At 55.2% G+C, this 19,111-nt stretch overlaps 1 protein-coding gene and 1 long non-coding RNA gene across 5 annotated transcripts in view; one reads left to right on the forward strand and one right to left on the reverse strand.

The window, feature by feature from the left end:
* Positions 1 to 161: 161 nt before the first annotated feature.
* PDGFRB (platelet derived growth factor receptor beta) overlaps positions 162 to 19,111 on the forward strand; it is a 36,550-nt gene continuing 17,600 nt past the window's right edge. The window contains exons 1-5 of one of the 4 annotated variants that reach the window (XM_036224282.1): positions 162 to 697; positions 3,738 to 3,883; positions 16,093 to 16,138; positions 17,320 to 17,646; positions 18,170 to 18,436. In XM_036224282.1, the coding sequence (XP_036080175.1) occupies positions 16,099 to 16,138; positions 17,320 to 17,646; positions 18,170 to 18,436 (634 nt within the window). In that variant the 5' untranslated portion in view covers positions 162 to 697; positions 3,738 to 3,883; positions 16,093 to 16,098. Of the gene's footprint in view, positions 698 to 3,737; positions 3,884 to 12,218; positions 12,360 to 16,040; positions 16,139 to 17,319; positions 17,647 to 18,169; positions 18,437 to 19,111 lie in introns of all 4 variants that reach the window. The other 3 variants (XM_036224283.1, XM_036224284.1, XM_016118747.2) reach the window with 3 other exon arrangements.
* Positions 10,149 to 11,018, reverse strand: LOC118605118. Its single transcript, XR_004951924.1, has 2 exons — positions 10,886 to 11,018; positions 10,149 to 10,795 (listed from the first exon to the last, which is right to left on the reverse strand). It is a non-coding gene; the product is annotated as an uncharacterized LOC118605118 (long non-coding RNA).

Genomic DNA, 19,111 nt, shown 5'->3' on the forward strand with positions numbered 1-19,111 from the left:
GAATTTCTAAACATCCCCTCACATCCTGAGAGAGCAGGCGACGGGAGGGAGCAAGCAGAGGGAACAGAGGAAGAAAAACAAGAAACTTGGGGGAAAAGAAAGAAAGGGGTAAAAAAACTGAAATTGAAAACAGACGCACGCGTCCACCCCGCCACCCCCCTTCTCCCAGCTGGACCAATCAGAGGCCGCCCTGCAGCCTTTCCCCCAAAGTGGCGGGCGGGAGGAGAGGGCAGGGAAGCCCACAGTGGTGTGAGCTCTGGGGGCTGCCAGCAGCCCGCAGTCCCTACCCGCCCCCGTCTAGGACCCAGGATCGCTCTGTGAGCAACTTGGAGCAGGAAAGGAGGAGGACAAGGAGAGAGCTGGGGCCCCTCTGACCAGCGCCTGCCTCCGGGCAGCAGCCTGTGCAGAGACACAGACAGCCAGACCCAGGGCGGCCCCTCCTGGCAACCCTGCTTCTCCCGAAGGATGCTTTGGGTGTGAGGCCACTCCTCACCCCTGCAACCCCCTAACTCCCTCCCTTCTCCTGAGTCTCCCGGAGCCTTACAACGGTCCATTCTACCCTCCTACCCAGCTGCTGCCCCATTTCGGGCCAGCAAAATTTTCTGATAAAGGGAGAGGGCAGTGAGGAGGACTTCCTGGAGGGGGTGACAGCCCAGAGCCCGGGACCTTGCCCACACCAGAAGGCATCAGCAGCAAGGTAAGTGCTCTTAGAGCGGGAACCCTAACTCCTTGTCCCATCCCCTTGCCCCAGCCTGTGCCTTCTCTAGTAGTTCAAAAAATTGAAAATATTTTTAACAAAACCAGATGGGAGGAGGCTGGAGTCTATGGGCGACATCAGGGCTGGAGGAACTAGTTATTTCCTGTCTCTTGCTCAGGCTGCTTCTGGGGAGGGTGACCCAGGCCTCCTCAACCCCGCAGCCCCTACCCTCATCGAACAAACCCCAGCGGTTGCTGTGTGCTGAGTGGGGGCCGCCAAAGCACAGCAGCGCCTGTGGGGGTTGTGAGAAGGGAATTGGGAGATGGCACACAGGGAACATGGGAAGGGGACCTGGTAGGGGACAGGGAGCCTCAGAACCATACCCCTGTCCCTGGGCCCAAGCCTTGTCCCTAAGAATCTGTCTGGCTCTAGGCCAGTCTGCCGCCAGGCAACCTCTGGAGATTTAAATGGATTTGCAAATTTTCCAGATTCCTAAGATGTCCTTCCAAACCCCCAGAGGCTGAGAAAGTGCGAAAGCGCGGGGGCTGGGGCTTGGCCGGCCACGGCTGGGGCTGGGGGTCTGAGAATCGGCTGGTCAGATCTGGGGTCCCCTCTGTGACAAGGGGGGGTCGGCTGCCGGGCCCTTTCCCCTGGTCCCCGGCAGCTGCTCGGGCCTCTTGGCTGTCTCCCTCCTGTCCGACACTGCCCCTTCTCCACTCTGTCCTAAAACATGAATCGGATCATGATTCTTTCTGTGACAATCCCGCATAGAAAGAGCCTATAGAAAGCCCAGACCCCTGGCCGGCTGCCGCTGATTGCCCCTGTGTGCCAGGGCTGTGTGGAGAGCTTTGTAAGTGTGCGCCCGTGTAAGGCTCACCAGCAACTCCAGGGACGGGACTGATTTTATGCCTACCTTATATGTGGGGAAACTGAGGCTCACAGCCACCACAAAACTACTACAGAGCTAGCGAGTGGCAGGGTGCTGGGAAATAGTAAGCGCCTTGCCCCGTCACTCCAAACCTGGTCCTTGTGTTCCCGTTCTTTCCGGTCAGATCCCAGGATTCCTGGAAGGAATTTGCAAGAGCTTGACTATGGATGTGCCCTTTCTCAGCACCTCCACTTTCCCTTCAAGGATCCTCTCCACTTCACCTCCTCCAGGCAGCCTTCCCTGGAGGTTCTTCCAGTCTCCCAAGTGCTCGCCATGCCCTTCCCTAGAACCTTGTTGCTTGGCTTTCTTCCTGTGTTCTGTTTGCACATCGAAGGCCATTCGGGCCCTGGGCTTGCTTCCCCATCTTATATTCTGTCCCTAATGTCCCCAGGTGGACAGCAGGGCTGAGAAAATGTTCTGGTGAAAGGGGGGGAAGGGACTCGCTGAAGATCTTCTGTTCCCAAGTGTGAGACCAGAACCCAGGCCTTCCGTCTTCCCTCAGGGTTCCTTCCAGAAGGTCCCCGGTTCTTCCAGACTGTGTTTTTCTATGTCAAATAGAGAGGAGTGTCCCTGTCTGCCTCTGCAATCCCAAAGTGCACAGAGGTCTCTAGTGAGAGCTTCTGAAGTCATGCGGTCCTCTCCTGTCTCCACACTGGAGGCTCCCTGAGTCCACAGCGCTCAGGGACAGGAGGACCATGTTGGTCATCGTCACTGAGTGCTGACCCCGTGCCAGGCACAGAGCCTGGGACCTCACACACCCTGTAACCCCACAGCAAGTCTTTGTTCCCTCGCTTTGCAGACAAGAGAACCGAGGCTCAGAGAAACTGACTTTCCTAGGGTCACGCAGTTAGCAGAGTTGGTATTTAGGCCACGCTCTGCCTGAATCCAAAGAATTAACCCCCTCGCTACTCAGGGAAATCCTAGTCAGAGAGGAGAGATGTCCCGCAGAGCCTACGCCTGGCTCCAGCATCTTCCGAAGCAGAAAGTTCAGCACCAGGCCTTGCCTGCTTGCTCCTAGGTCTGCCTGGCCCTGGCTCAGGTCAGTCCTGAGTGAGGACGAAGGCCACCTGGTCAGCACCCTCCCCTTGGCGGTTCTCAGGCAGCCCTGCTTCCTCTGTGGGAAGAAGAGTCGAGACTTGTAATTGCCCACAGATGTGGGGTAGTGGAAAGCCCCGTGGATTCAGAGTCAGGAGACCTGGCTCTTGCCCTGGCTCACCTCAGATCCACTGTGTAGCCAACCTCAGGCCCCCACATCTTTCTTTAGAACTGCGTCAGCATCTGGAAGGCAGTGGGTACCATGGGTAAACCACGTCAGGTCTGGGATCAGTCGGCCACGCATTAACCCCCAATTCTGACCAACTGCTTGACCCTGAGCCAGTGCTCTGCTTCTCTTGGGTGTCAGTCCTCGATTCTGTGAGTGGCAGGGTAGGTAAGACACTTAGCACAGTTCCTGCATTTCTTGGGCTGCACCTAATGCCATTGGCTCCGAGGGCCGCTGTTCTCCCGCCTCCTGCACAGGTGAACGTGGCTGTGAAATTGGTCTGCATCCTGCAAAGGACCATGACCACGGAAGGGACCTGGCCACCATGAGTATTCTAAAGGCCCACTTCCATCCTCTGGGCATAGTCTGGCTCTGAAGCCAGCTGCCTTCAGGCTGAAAGAGGGTGCCCCTGGCGTTTTGCTCAGGACAGGCTGTTGAGTGTGGTATGGAGGGAGGAAGAAATGAGAGGGTCCCCAAACATCCCTGAAATGTGCCCCCTGCCTATCCCATTTTTTTTTTTTCACATGACTTTGAACCCTGCAGGCAGTGGACCCTTGGAATAGAGAGAGATCTTCTTCCACTGTTTTCCACAGTCCCCCATGCCCCCGCCCCCCAGGGTCAGAGCTTGTAGTGCCTCAGCTGGAAAGCAGTGTGTGCAGGATGATAGAACAGGGACCAGCCCTTTCTCAGCACTTCCATTGTGCTTTACATCCATTACTGCAAAGTTCACTGCTGTATTCCTCAGCGCTTAGAACAGGCCTGGCATTCAGTAAGTGCTTAAATATTTGCTGAACTAATTTAATCATTGCAACAAACTCCAGCAGTAGTTATAAACTCTCTCTGTTTTACAGATGAAGAAATGCCCAGAGAGGTTAAGCCAGTTGCCCAAAGTCTCACAGAAAGGAAGTGGTGGAGCAGAACTTGCACCTGGGTGTTTCTGACCCCAGCACTCTGCTGAAAGGCCGGGTGGGGCCGGGGCCACCTCTGGGGATCCAGTGTAAGCTCTGAGAATGTGCCTCAGCTGTGGGGTCCTCTCAGAGTTCCAGAGGTGGTCATTAGACCCTGGAACCCATTCTGTGTGCCTGTGGGTGAGTTAGTCTGTCTCTGGGCCTCAGTTTTCCTGTTAGTAAAACAAGGAGGTTGAACGAGATCATCTCGGAGCTCCTTCCAGCCCTGAAACAATTCCAGGATTCCAGGCCACACCAGCCCAGATTGGCAGCCGCACAAGCCCTGTTGTGTACTCAGGGATCATGCATATTTAACTTCACAGCAAAAGGATTTTTTTTCTTACCCTTTTTCTACACGCTACACAAAGCGGTCAGGATCGATGACCACTAATGGAAAACTGTTACCTGCAATGATGAGGAGGAACTTTCTGACCATTAGAGTGGCCTGTTAATGCACCCAGTTTCTCAGGGAGCACCAAGGGCTTGTTCTCACACAGCCCATGTGCCCATTTTCCTGGGGTACCGAGGAAGGAGAGTCGGGAGCTGTGCCTATCAGGGAGTGTGTGTAGATACTGTGACCCTTGAGGTCTCTTCCAATGCTGACTTTTTGAACCTCATATGCTCTGATTCAAGAGGAAGCAAGGCTTTGGCTGAAGGTAGATGGACGAAAGATGCGGTCCACTGGTTGGGGAGTGGGTGCAGAGACCCTCCTCTGGCGGGAGGGGCATGGAACTCACACACTATTGCTGCCAGTGTAGAAGCCCACCTCAAACCCTTCCCAAGACTTCAGGCCCAGAGCCCTCAGGCAAAAGGCACTGACCCCAGGACACTCCCTTCTCAGATGCTTTCTGGGCACCCCACCCCCAGCGTAGTGCAGGAGGTTGAAAATCAAAGTGTATCGCTTTAGCTGCATTAATGCCCTCTCTTCTCCTTGCTTCAGATCAGGGCTATTTGATGTCTCAGGTGCCCGAAACCTTTCATCTGCCAGAGGGACCAGCTTTGCCGTCCTGTGATGGAAAGTGTTGTCCCTTAGGAAGTGGGGCCAGCAGGGCCAGGGGGGTCAGACAGCTCCTGAAGGTCAGAGACGAAAGGACTTTGGGGGCTACTGGGTTCAACTTCCTTATTGTGCGAGTGGGAAATTGCGGCCCAGAGAGGGGGAGGATGCACCTCAGGTTGTACAGATCGCCAGCGATGGCACCGAGCCTGGGACCCAGACTGCGGGCCTGGCCTTCCCTGTGTGCACCACGTGTGCTGCATCTTCGCCCACTTCTGTCGTCCAGGGCTCAGCTCTCCCTGAGGTGAGGCCACAGGTGGGCTGAAGAGGTGCTACGCCATCCCACTGAGGGGTGGGAACCCTCCTGGGTAGTTTAAGGGACCACGGAGCCTTTGGTCGTGTCGCTTCTCCATTCTGGCCATAATTTCCTTTTATGTTAAGGTGGGCAGGCAAGGGAAGAGCTCAGGGACCCCAGAGGTCCCATCATGCTCTGCCCTTAGCCTCTGAGAGCCCCTGCCAGGCACAGAGAGATAAATAAACATATTGGTGTATGGATGGATGGATGGATGGATGGATGGATGGATGGATGGATGGATGGATAGATGGCCTCCCCTTTAGTCTAGGGAGCTAGGGTGACTTCATGAACATTTAACCCATGCAGTCACAGAGGCTTCCATGTGTAGAAGGGCCCTGCACTTGAAATCCTTAATTATTTTTTAACAAGGGGCCCTGCATTTTCACTTTGGACTTGGCTTCACAAATTATATAGCTGGCTGCCAGGGAGTTCAGGCTGGGTTTGAGATGGCTTCATCCCTGAAACTGATCTTGCTGCTTCCACTGTCCCCATTCTAATCCATACCCTCCCACAATATGCCAGCCTACTCCTGTCACTCACAGTGGAGGCCCTCCCACCCCATAAGTGCTTGGAGTTGCACTATTATCGCTACCCCCACCTTCACTATCAGTGCCCTGAAAATTGGCTTCCTGGTGCCTCCAAGGCAAGCCCAAATTCTTACCCAGCACCTCAAATCTTTCCCAAAGTGACCTCTGCTCCCCCTTCCCTGCCCAGCACCTACCTCTTTGCTGAAGAGCTCTAATTTCTAGAGCACTAACGAGTCTCTGCCATTTCTCCCAGACGCCTTGAGATCTCCTGCTTCCCTGACTGCTCACACAGATCCCCTGTGGAATACCTTTCCTTGGCACCATCCACCAGAGGACCCAACTAAACCTGAAGGCCTAGCTCAAGGCCACCCCTGCTCCATTGGAATAATCACATAATCATAAGACTTACCATTTACCGAGCATCTGTTATGTGTCGGGTGCATTTTATCATTATCTCTAACCTTCGCAGCAATGGAAAAGGGCTTTTTATGCCATTTTCTAGGAAATCGAGACTCAGAGAAATTAAACTCCGAGGTCACACAGTGTGAGAGAGTAGGACTGGTACTTGGACCTGGATTAAGTGGCTTCAAGCTGGCACTGCTGCCCCAGAGCTGGCTGGGATCCTATGCACTTTCGTGCCCTCTGAGGCATCAGGCACAGTGTGCTGGCATCGGGATTTAATTTGCCCATTTTGCCCCCTCACCAGCCTGTCCCATCACCTCCCTGGAAAGGAAGGGTCACCATTGCTTATCCATCCCAGTTCTCCAGGCTGGTGAGTCGTTAGGGGGCAGTGGATGCCCTAGGACTGAGGACCAGAAGAGCTGACCCCATATACCGTCTGACCTCTCATGCTGTGTAAGCATTTATTGAGCACCTGCTGTAAACCTAATCTCTAATTAGGCACTTGGAGATATCCCGAAAAATTGTTAGGTGGGTTTCCACATTTGTGGGAAATCGAATTAAGGGACTAAGACAAAGGTATAGGAAAGAGTTCGTTGACAAAGAGTGGAGCGGGGGTCATTAGACTTAGCTTCTGGTCCTGGGTGGGCTTCTATCTCCCGTAATATGCTAGAGGGAGACGCCCTGCCCCCACCCCAGCTGAGCCTGATAACACCAATGACAATAGCAGCACCCCTTCCTGAGGAGCCCTTCTGGAGAGGGGCTTTCCCGCCGTCTCATTTATCACACGCACCCCTTTGCTGACAAGCCTAGCCTAGCAGGGGCTCAGCTGTGTACTCCAAGCCAAGCGAGTGAGTGAGTGAGTGACTTGCTCTCCCACGAGTGAATGAAGAATAATAATAACGTGACTACTGACTTAGCAGAGGGCTGTGTGCCAGGCCCTGCTCTAAGCATTTTACTTGTATTAACTCATACAAAAGCCTTGATGAACCCTGACTTACAAATGGGAAAACCAAGCCCCAGAGAAGGTGAGTGATAGTATATGGGAAAATCGGGGGTCGAGGGAGGAGGTGAATGACTGAAGACCTGGGTGCAGGAGCAGATGATGAGAACGCGAGAGAGAAACGAAACGCGGGAGCTTGCTCCCCTTCTGCTCTGCTGCCCAGGAGGGCTCTGAGGGGAATCTCAATGCTCCGTAATTGGCACCAATTAATAGCTAGCTACCCCAGCTTGGTTTGCAGGCTCTGGCCTGGTGGGGGAAGCCCGTGTGCTGGTGGGTCAGTACCAACGGCCTGAGGCCTGCCTGCCCCTGCCCACTTGGCTCTGAGAACCCATTCTATTTGTGGACCAGCCCAGGGCTGATGTGGGGCTGGCAGCAGCCCGGGGAACAGAAGGTTTGCTTGTCTACGCCTGTTGCACCCCCACCTCCCCAGCCTTAGCCCGGGACCCCTCTCTGGGGCTCCTTTGGCTGCCAGGGCCTGGTGCTCTTTGTTGCCATGGCACCACCGGAGATGAGGCTCTGGGGGGTGGGGTGTGAGGCAGGGCAGTAGAGGGATGGTGGAGGCCTGGAACTCTGGAGCTGCAGAGGCCCGGACCCTCTGTGAACAGTGGAAGGGCGTGCTGGGGCCCCGGCAGGGGCAGGCCTGGACCCTGAGCACAGTAGGCCTGTGGCAGAGCTGATCACACGCCCAGCCCAACTGCCTGGATTCTCCATGTCAGAGGCCCCTGAGACAGGCTTCAAGGCAAGCCAGAGCCCCTGCTTGGACACCGCCCATACCAGACACAGGTTGTCCTCTGTAAGGACTTCTCTCCTCAACCTATGTGCCAACCTTCAGGTTCTACAGTGAAGTTGCAGAACGGTTTTGAGTTCTATCCCTAGCTTGACTTTCAAATTACTGGGTGGCCCCTTGGTCACTGCCAGGGGCAGGACTCTGACTTCTGAGGGTCCTTCTATCCCTGAGAGCCTGGATTCTGCATGGACCTTGGCAGGGTGAACCCATGTGGGAGTGTTTCTCTGTGAACAGACCTGCTTTGGGGAAGGAGATAAGCAGTCTAGCATGGAGGTTAAGAATACAAATTTGGAGTCAGACAGGCTTGAGTTTGCATCCCAGCTTCACTGCTTATTAGTTACGTGAGCTTGGACAAGTTACCAAACCTCTCTGAGACTCAGTTTCCTTTTCTGTGAAAAGAGAATAATGATTATACCCACCTCACAGGATTGTTGTGAAGATAAAACAACCCCCCCCCCCAAGTCATCTCATTTAGCACAGTGCCTGGTTCCAAATTAATAAGGGCTTTTGTTTGTTTTCAGATTATGGGGCATCAGAATAATGAATGAGAAGAAGAATGTCCTGGGATGGGGCGGGGGGTGGGGGTTGGTGGAAAAGAGCAGGACCAATGAGTAGAGGATACATTGGGACAGATTACACTCAATGTAATAAAAGCTTTCAAATAGCCTAACCTCTGAGGATCCCGAGCTGGCCAAGAATGGGATGGGCTGCTGGTGAGGTGGTGAGATGCCTGTCATGGTCGGTGTGCAATGATAGGCTTTATTTGCAGAGAGGGTGGGGGGAAATATGAATAGGGGGTATCTCCTAAGAGTGCAGGGCTCTACGAAAGTCAGGTTCATCCAACTGCAAGGAGAGCATGGACCAAAAGGGGAGGTCAGGAAACAGAGAGTGAAAGAACGAGGCTGGTGAGTCATGTATTGAGCTTGTACTGTGTGCTAGGCACAGGCTTGTCATCTTCGCCTCCTGCCTTAGAGGAGCTGTCACCTGAGTATGGAGCCTGTGTGCTTTGGGGTCAGTCTGCCCAGGTCTGGGGTCAGTCTGCCCAGGTTTGAGCACTGGCTCCGTCACTGGCAAGCTCCATGACCTTAGACACATGATTTAACCTCTCAGTGCCCCGCTTTCCTCACCGTAAAATGGAGATGCAGCACTGACCTCATGGATTGCTCTGAGATCATGCACATGAAGGGCTTAGCCCAGGCGGTGGGCGATACGAACTAAGATCACAGGTAGCGATTATCATTCTTGTGGTCATTTTCAAGGCCTGTTAAGTCCTTGTTCTTTTTGGAAGGGGCTGTTAGGGGCCCAGATGGGATTCAGAGGACTCTGGTCTGGGAATCCACTGACAGGCCATATGGCCTGGAAGGTGATGTGGGGACGAGCAGGGAGGCCAGCGAGGTGCCTGAGGAGGCAGGAAGTGCTTGCTCCAGAGGCGGTGGACAAGGGCACGCAGCTGGCCTCCCTCCCTCACTGACCTCCTTCTCAGGCCGGTTCCCAGCCTGTGCGGGGACCCAGGTCCCCTCCTCTGGGCCCCCAGTGGCCTGAGACACACACTGAGTGCTTTCCCACGAACCGTTCCAAGTAGCTAGGCCTGCGGGGCCCGCTACCCCCAAGTGCTCACACTCTGGCGGGTGAGGGGGCGTGCGGCAGGAGGGGGGATCAGCTCGTTCTTTATCAGCCTGGCTCCAATCCAGACAGATGTTTCGTTTTATTTTGAACTTCCAGAAAATAGGTCATTTCTTTCCATCGTATCCCTGGGGAGGCCTCTTGGGGAGAGAAGCACAGAGTGACGAGTGTGGGGGCCGCGCACGGGCCCTGGGGATCAGGGCGGGTAGCACCCTACCTCCCTCAGTTATGATGAGCTGTCTGCATGGCCAGGGCATGAAGGTTCCTGAAGGTTCTTAAAGGCCAGGCTAAGCAACGGGTGTTTATAGAAGCCCCGCCCCCCATCTGAGGGGGGTGCGTTCCGAGCCTTCAAGTGGATGCCTGAAACTTTGGATGGTACCGAACCCTATATATCCTATGTCTTTTCTTATACATACGTATCTATGATAAAGCTTAATTTATAAATTAGGCGCAATAGGAGATTAGCAACAATAACTGATAATAAAACAGAGCAATTATAACAATATACTGTTAATGAAAGTTATGTGGCTGTGGTCTCTCTCTGATAACAGATTTGATAACTGAGACAACTACTAAGTGACTAATGGACGAGTAGCAGACAGTGTGGACACAGTGGACAGAGGGGTGATTCATGTCCTGGGTGGGATGGAGGGGGATTTTGCAAGATTTTATCATGCTATTCAGAACAGTGCACAATTTTAAACTTATGAATTGTTTATTTCTGGAATTTTCCATCTAATATTTTCAGACGGGGGGTAACAAACCACGGAAAGCGAAAGCAAAACTGTGACTAGGGGGGTGACGGGTGAAGAGCCACAGAAGAGCCAGGGAAGGGCATTGTCAGACAGGTATTTTGGAGAGTTCGGGGCGTGAGAACAGCTGGGAGAGGACAGACCATCGGTGAGGCGATGTGAGGAGGGGTACGGTGGGGCAGCTAGAGGTGACCCAGCTTGTGCTGGAGTGGCAGAGGTGGGCGGGTCAGAATGATGGTCCGTGGAGGTGGCACTGTTCTCCTGCCCATTTGGACTTCCAGAACTGCTAGTGCCAGGCCCTAGCTTAGTCACTTTCTGTTATTTTGTTTGGGGGAGCTCACAGACACCTTGAAAACGTGAAGGTCCTCTGCTTCTGGAAGCAGCACGCCAGAGAGTCGAGCTCGGGTGATCAAGCTGCATCACTGTGATTTGGGCCAAGCTTCTCGCCCACTTCCCTCTCTGGCCTCAGTGCGATCCTGAGGCTTGTGGGGAGATTCATTTCGTCACGGTGGAATGCTGAGCCTTTCCCAACAGATAGAAGTGGGGGCACAGGACTGAGGGGAGCAGGTAGGAGCCCCACATCCTCAACCTCTTCCCACGTTTGTACCTCACCTGTAACCATCTCCCTGCCCAACGGACTCTGCTTTCCCGCCTGGCTCCCGTGCCGCAAGATCCACCTACATCTCAGCCCACGTGGGGTAAGGCCACAGCGGCCACACTCTCTGCTGCATCCAGCCCGTGCTGCCCTCACTCTCGCACTCTCCCAGCTGCCCGAGGGAGGACTCGGTCTCTGGCTCCAGATGCCTCTTGCCCCCACACACTCCCAGGCCTGGAGCTGGCTGCCTTCTCGGAGCTGAGTCATGACATCCTGGCTGGGGCCCCTCCCCAGCACACCACCCCCACCCCAGCGCTCCAACTCAACACAGCTGCCTCCCAGAGCGGTGTCCTGAGAGCACAGCACGTCAGCGCTGGACGTGGTCCCAGGATAGCTCTGCCCACCCTGTGTACAGATTGGGAAACTGAGGCTCAGAAAGGGCCAGGACTACTATATAGGTGGGTGACAGAGCAGGAGCTAGAATTTATACCCCCTTACTCCCAGCCAGGGACCTGTCTCCTCAGGTTTGTCCAGGGGCTGTGAAGTGCCCCTGGCGTGGAAGAGAGATGACTAGACTGCAGGCCGGAAGACCTGAGTCCGTGTCCCATTCTGCCAGGAAATTCACAAGTCGTTCCTCATTTCAAGACTCAGTCTCCAATCCCTGCCTGGCTGGGACAGTGCAGGGAAAGTGACTTTGATATAAAGGTCTGTGTGTAGCAGGGCGGGGGTGGAGAGGGGCAGCAGCTGTCGTCCTAATCTGTCCTAATGCTGGGGCCTCGAGCCACTAGACTCACATCTGAAGCAGGGCTGCCGGTCAGGTGAGCGTCAGTCCGCACTGGCCACCTGAGCCCAGCTTGCCGAAGTCAAAACACTGGGACCTGTCCCCAGCCTTCGCTAAATCTGTTTCCTCATCTGTACAGTGGGGCAGAGGAAGGGGGTTGGATCAGGTAGATGATCCCCGAGGGTCATGGAGCTCTGACATTCGAAGACTAACCTGGAGACCCCATGGCCAGGCGCCCCCCTCTCTCTGGTATCTTGTTTATTCAGAGCATCCCTGGCCGGAGAGTGAAGACTGAGGCCGCCTGGCCAAGCACCCGCCTCCTCCTCGAAGCAGGGCTTCCTCCCATCCCCATCTTCCTGCTTCCAGACTAAATGTCCCTCTATCTCCTCAGGTGCCCGCAGCCCCTCACACCCAAAACCAGCTCAGCGACAGCTCTTAATCCTGCTCCTCTGCCTCATTTTCGTCTCAGAAAACGGCACCGCCCCCAGCATTCACACACCAAGCCAGAAATAGGGGCGGGGCTCCTTTATGATACCTCTCTCTTCCTCCCCCTAACATCTAATCACCAGGTCCTGTTGTTCTCAGCCAGATAAACCTCAAACCCATCTGTTTCTATCAGCCTTCACCACCCTCTCCTCAGCTCGAAACAAGTAAACAGAAGTGGTGGCGGAGCACTCCACCTTGGCTCAATCTCCGCTCTCTGTCACTAGGCAAGTTTCTTAAGTGCTCTCTGCCTTAGTTTCCCCATCGAAAATGGGAATGATTGTACCTACCTCATAGAGTTGGCTGAGCAGCAAGCGAGTGAATATATGTCAACTGCAAGAACAGCAGACCACGTGCTGGCTCTGTGTACATATGGATGCGCGTTCAGGGGGCAGGTCGAGGTCCCGTGTGCACGTGCTCTGTATGCGTGTTACACACGCACCGCTTTGTTTTTCCAGGGCATGTGATTTGCCACACGTATGCATGTCACATGGGCGCGGCGGAGAGCACGCAGGCAGCAGTCTGCGCTGCGTGGTGTGGGCTGGGCACAGTGGGAGCTGCGTGCATGCGTGTCTTGTGTGTGGGCCTGCACATGTCGAGTGCCTGTGTGAGGGCCAGGCGCACACACGGCCCGCTGCACACGGATGTGTTTCAGAGCGGTGTGTGAGCGAGCGCGTGGGCAGGAGTCTGTGCTGTGTGTGCACGTGCTCACTGTGTGCAGGCCTCCCCCACTGGCAGCCACGCAGGCCCCCCTCCCTGGCCTGCCTGTGCCGTGGGAGCCGCAGGACCCCGAGGGAGGGGAGCTGCTGCCGGCGGATGTGGCCAAGATGAACTGGATTTATTTAGATTAAGGCGGTGGGAAAGGAATGGAGACTCATACACGCTGGAAGGAGAGAAGGCTGGGGCTCTGAGAAAGTCTCCCCAAAACGCTTGCTCCCTTGGACTTGGGGTCCTCACTCTGCTCCCTCAAAGGGATCCCTCTGATTCACTGTGAGGAGCTAGGCAATTATCCCATCTTTGGACCTCCGTTCCCCAAACCTGGCCAAAATAGGAGGAATCATGAAGGCTTCCTGGACAAAGGCGGGGGCGGGGGTGATCCCTGAAGGTTGCCTCCTTCTGTCTCAGGGGCCTCCCTGGGCAGGAGAGTATGGTAGTTAAGGGGGTGCTTGTTCTCTGACTGAGACACCCTCCTTGTCCCAGGTGGCTCCTCCCTGGAGCTCAGCCCTACCCTTGAAGAAGGAAAGTTGTCACAAGTAAGCCCACCACCCCCAAATCAGCTGCCTGGGACCCCCTGGGGTTGGTTGGATCCACAACAGCCTCTGGGAAGCTCAAAGAGGTCCACAAGACATCGAGCGGACAGCTGGGTGTGTCAGGGACCCATCTGAGATGGCTTAAGAGGTCGTGTCTGGGTGCCCCAGGCCACACTCTGATGCTTCCCCGTCCTGTGGCCCTTTCCCTGCCACCCCCTGGAGTGCCATTTCACCAGTTTATCTGTCTGAAAGGCACCTGAAAAACTGAGGGAAACAACTTGTCAAACTCCACACAGTAAGTCTGTGACCGAATGGTTGGGGAAACTCAATCCATGGCGTGAGATAGGTTATGGATTCTCACGTGACTCAGGCTCGGGAATGTAGCCCCCTCCTTCTCATCAGCCCCCACCTCCCCAAACCACCCCAGCAAGAATCATAGTGTCTAGAGCCTTCTCCTGGCAGTTTTAGACTAGGACGGCTCTTTGAGATGACCCATCTAAACCTCTCCCTGGTTGGATGGGGGAAACAAGAGTCCCAGAGACGGCTGGAGACTTGCTCGGTTTCAAGGTGTGTCTGAGGCCTCTTGTGACCAGAGACAAAATGCTCATTTCATAAAGACAGAAGCCAGTCCAAGATCCCTGGGGCGTCTACACGCTGCCTAAGGTGTCTACACTCCCCCCGAGCTCCTCTGCCCCACCTGTCCTCTCCCCATAGCCTGCTTCTGCCTCTTTGCTGTGTGACTGGGCCATGATTCTACCCATCTCTGGGCTTCTGCTGCCTGTTCAAGAAGATCCCTCCCAGATGAGTCTCAGAGACTCCAAGCCGCCTCCAGCCCCAGGCCCAGCAGGAGAGGAGCCAGGGTCAGGGGCTGCTCAAGCAGGGGGCCCAGCCCACACTGCCCAGCCTTCCAAAGCCAGGCCAGCCCCAGTTGCAGTGACCTCCCATCTCCAGGCCAGCAGACCAAATTCCTCCTTTAGAATAATAAACAGTGTGGCCAGCCAGGGAGGCTGGGAGGGGCGGGGCAGGGAGGCTGAAATGCCCCCCTCCCCCAGCCTCTGCTGCTAATGATTTTCTTTGGCTGAGATGTCTGGCAGGAAGGGGGGAGTCAGAGGGGCACCCACCAAGGGGCAGATGGGCCTCTGTGGGGGCTGCTGGCTCCACCATGGCGCTGCTCCCTCCTTCTGGAGGAGGCCTGGCATCCAGCTGGAGGGGCTGAGGCAGGAGATACGGAGAGGGAGGGGGCCCTCAGAAAGGCTGGGCTTTTAGTTTGGAGCAATCGGGAGAGGGGAGAGGGGAGAGGGGAGAGGGGAGAAAGGAGGGAACCCTCAGGCGGGCTCATCTGAGGGGATGGGGAGAAGGGGGAGAAGAGCAGATTGACTCAGAGAGCTTATTGGGGTACTGGGTAGGGCTGAGACGGGGGGTCCACAGGCCAGAAGCCTCTGTCCCACCACTAATGTGTAAATGCAGTAAGTGGTACACTCAGCATCATCCCATTTTGAGAACTGGAGACTGAGGCCACAGAGATAGCGGTGGCACAGGAGGTAGCTCTGCTGGGGCTCAACCCCAAACTGCAGGGGTGAGGTGGGGGTGTGCGTGCAGTGGGGGTGACATGGGCGTGGCCCGAGGAGCAGGCCAGGCTGGGCGGCCTTTCCGTGAAGTCAGCGCGCACACAGCACTGGGAGGCTCCTTGCTGCCTCGTCACGTGGCTGCTTCCTACGTTTCTTGCTCTGTGACTCCCACCCACTTCAGGTCTCCTTCCTATCCATGCGGCCGGCAGACCCTTGCACGCCTGGCTCTCGGTGCTTATTTGGGATCCTTGGATGGGGCGACCGCGGGCAGGGATGGAATAAAGGCTCACCCAACTCAGCCTACCTTTCAGTGCCTCCAACACTGTTTCTTTTTCTCCGTCTCTCCATGTCTTTGTTTCTTTCTACCTCTACCAGTCTCTGTCTGTCTCTCAGACATACTCTGTCCTGTAACCTCGGGCAAACTTCTTTTCCCCTCAGAGCCTCAATTTCCCCATCTGGACGCTGGGGGCATGGGGCTTGGATTCAGTAGTCTCCAAGGACCTTCTGGTACAGTGGGGCCTCCCCTGGGCCCAGCCCCTGGCCCCTCTCCCCGGGCCTCCCTGTGCATCTCAGGGCTGAGTGAAGGGGGTCAGGCATGGGGGTGCCCCCCACATTCCACGGCCCTGACTCCCCCGCTTCCCTTCCCACAGCCGCCTCCACTTCCTGTTGTGCTTGTGGAGCTGTGGGAGTCCTCTGGGTTCTGGCTTACCCCCACCTTCTACCCCAGGCCTTTCATCACACTTTCCCAAATATTTGTCCTGGCAGATAAGAGCCTGGTATTGGAACTGTCACCCGGAGGACAGGCTGTTAGTGCTGGCGGGTCCCTGGACACCATCCAGCCCAAGCTTCCCACCCCCACTGTACATGCAGAGAAACTAAGGCCCAGAGAGAGGCCAGGGTTCAGCTAGGGTCACCAGGGAGGTAGAGGCAGAGTCAAAGCAGGGTCCAGGCTCCTTGAGGCTGAGCCTAAAGCAGGGGAAGGGGATGTGTGGGCGTGATGGTCTTCTCAGCTATGGGACGCGGGTGGCCTTTGACTTCAGCTGCATAGAATATGGAGGCTGGGTGGCCCTGGCTGGGGCTTACTCTGCAGGACCCGGGTGCGAAGATGGACCCTGAGCCCTGGCTCCTGTTTAATTCTGCAGGACACCATGCTGCTTCTGAGTGCCGTGCCAGCTCCTGTCCCCAAAGGTAGGTAGACTGGGGCAGGGGTAGGGGGACCCAGGGAGGCACTGAGCAGGACCCTGGAGCTGGTGGGAGCAGCGCATGCTAGCACCAGGGCCTGGGAGAACTGCTGTTCTCCTGAGCTTCAATTTCCTGCCTTCCCAGTGAGGCTTAGTGGAAGTTGCCTTCCACCGCCCATCCCTCAGCTCACAAACCTCAGTGGATCCTCTGCTAGTCCAGAGCCATCCGCTCAAGTCCTTTGCTTGGCCCTCCATACTCCATGCCCACTCAGCAGCTGTCCTCACCCCGCTCACTAACAGTCACCCCAGCCTCCCATAGTTTCTCAGCACTTGCTAGTATCAGTCTGGGCAGTCTGCTTCTGGTCTGGGACTCCTCCCCCTGCCTGGACCCCTCATTGGCTGTGAGCTCCCAAGTCCTGAGTGAGTCTTCCCTCGCTCTTGCCTGTTACTTGCAGTGGCCTCTTAAGGGGCTGAGCAGCTGACCAGCCAATCAGCGGTCTTTGGCAATCAATGACCAGGCAATCACTTACCTGAGGGTGAGTGATTGGCTTGCCAAGTACCTACAGGTCTGGGGTAGGAGTTGGGGGAGGGGGGGAAGTGGGGGAGGAAGAAGGTGGGGAGGGCTATGGAATCTTTCTCCAGGGAATGTCAGTAGGAGATGGGGAACCAATCACCTGACATTCCCCCAAGCCCAGGCCCCTCGAGTTCCCCAGGGCCTCAGCACCTCTCCTGCCCCAGTCTGCCCCATTCTGAGCTGCTTTGCCCCACCCTCCATAAGCAGGGGCACCTCTGGGCTTTGGGCGGAACCTGGGCAGCTGTGGCAGCTGTAGGAAAGAGGCCCAGAAAGTGACCTGGGAAATAATGCAGGAACTGGAAGCTGGGAATTGCTTCCCGAGGATTTCCTGACATCTCTGTAAGAACATGCCCACAGCCCAAACGCTGCTCTGCTGAAGGACTCCAAGGCTGGGTGTCTAAAGGCATTAAGATGAGGAGGTCCAGGAGGCCAGGAGGAGTCCCTGGGGACTGAGTGCTGAACAGGCAGGCCTCAGAGCCATGGGTTCCAGCCTATGTGTGGATTAGGGTGGTGTGTTTTCAAGGGCTGTGCATAGACGGCCTCCCCCAGGGGCAGCTCTGGGGAGAGGCGAGGGGGCTCCTGTGCGCTGACGTCCGATGCCTCCTCTCCCGAAGGCCAGGTGCTGTTGCTGCCCCTGCTGGTGTTGCTGGGACCACAGGTCTCCCAAGGTCTGGTCATCACACCCTCAGAGCCAGAGATTGTCCTCAATGTCTCCAGCACCTTCGTTCTGACTTGCTCGGGTCCAGCTCCGGTGATGTGGAAACGGATGATGCCCAAGCAGCTCCCGCAAGAACTGACTGAGACCCCGGATGGCAACTTCTCCAGCGTACTGACGCTGACCAATGTCAATGGGTCGGACACAGGGGAATACTTTTGTACCTACAATGACTCCCATGGGCTGGAGGATGGTGAGCAAAAACGGCTCTATATCTTCGTGCCAGGTAAGACCCCTGATCTGTGTGCTCACTCCCTTGCTCCTCTTCTCAACTGCAGGCATCTGGGGAAGCTCAGAGACTGCTTAAGTGACATCGTGAAATACGGCCAGCTTAAAAATGCAGACAAATCATTGAATCCAGCCTGGCTCAGTCCAGGAGTATCACTTCCACCCTTTGGTCTGAATATTTATCTGCTCCCCGCCAGCCCACCCCATTCCTGGCTCCCAAGAACTCTGCATTCTCAGCTGGTTCCAAAACGCTCCCTCTTAGCCTCCATACCTCATCGTTCCCATCCTCCAAGCTCTGCGTACCAGTTGCCCTTCGACTTGAGGCTTATCTTCTTTCCTGCTCTGGTGCTGTCCAAATCAAATGTTAAAGCGAAAAGGCACCTCCGAGATCATCCTTATTCTGTAATGGGAAGACCAAGGGCCAGAAAAGGGAAGAGGACTGCTCAAGGTCACACAGTAATTAGGGAGATGGCCAGAAACCCAGCTCTCCCTGACTCTCATTCTTGCCCCTCCCTCGGCAGATCCCAACATGGGCTTTCTTCCTGTGTACCCTGAGGAAGTATTCATCTTTCTCACGGAAGTAACTGAGATCACGATTCCATGCCGAGTGACGGATCCACAACTGGTGGTGACGCTGCATGAGAAGAAGGTGGATGTCCCCCTGCCTTTCCCCTACGACCACCAACGTGGCTTCTCTGGGACCTTTGAAGACAAGACCTATGTCTGCAAAACCATCATCGGGGACAAAGAGGTGGATTCCGAAGCCTACTACGTCTACAGCCTCCAGGGTGAGCTCCCTTTCTGGGCTGATGCTCAGCAGAGGCAAGTATGACCCTTCACTGAGCCCTCTCCAATTTAGAGTGTGTGACTCCATTGTTCAGTGGATTCTCATTACACCGTTGGAAGGCATGTCCTGTTCCCCCATTCTACAGATGAGGAAACTGACGCCTAGAAAGAGGAAGGAGTTTGCCCAAGGTCATGGGATGCGTTAGTGGCAGGGCTGGGCTGTACACTATGTTGGGCAAAAGCACAGGCTTTAGAGCCAGCTCTACCACTTCCCGCCAAGTGGCTTCATACAAGGCATCTCTCTGAGCCTGCTTCTTCTGCTGTAAAATAGGAAAAATGAGTGCCTACCTCATGGGATTACTGTGAAGATTAAATAGAACAGAAGATGGGGGTTATTTGGTACACAGTTATGCTCAATAAATTTCCCTGTATTTAGATGCCCAGAGAGTACTTTTGATTTCCAGACTGTTATTCCTTTTGGAATGTCACCTTCATGAGGACAGAAATTTCGTTTGTTGTATTTGCTGCTAAAGCCTCAGTACCCAGAGCAGTGCTTGGCATAGAGTAGATATTTAATAAATACTTGTTGAATACATGAATCTTCCGCACCAATCATCCCTTCCCTCTGTGGACCCCGCCCCCGCCCACAAGCTGAGATGCCTCAGCCCTAAGCTAGT

Source organism: Rousettus aegyptiacus, unplaced genomic scaffold, assembly GCF_014176215.1.
Source record: "Rousettus aegyptiacus isolate mRouAeg1 unplaced genomic scaffold, mRouAeg1.p scaffold_m13_p_7, whole genome shotgun sequence".
Taxonomy (NCBI): domain Eukaryota; kingdom Metazoa; phylum Chordata; class Mammalia; order Chiroptera; family Pteropodidae; genus Rousettus; species Rousettus aegyptiacus.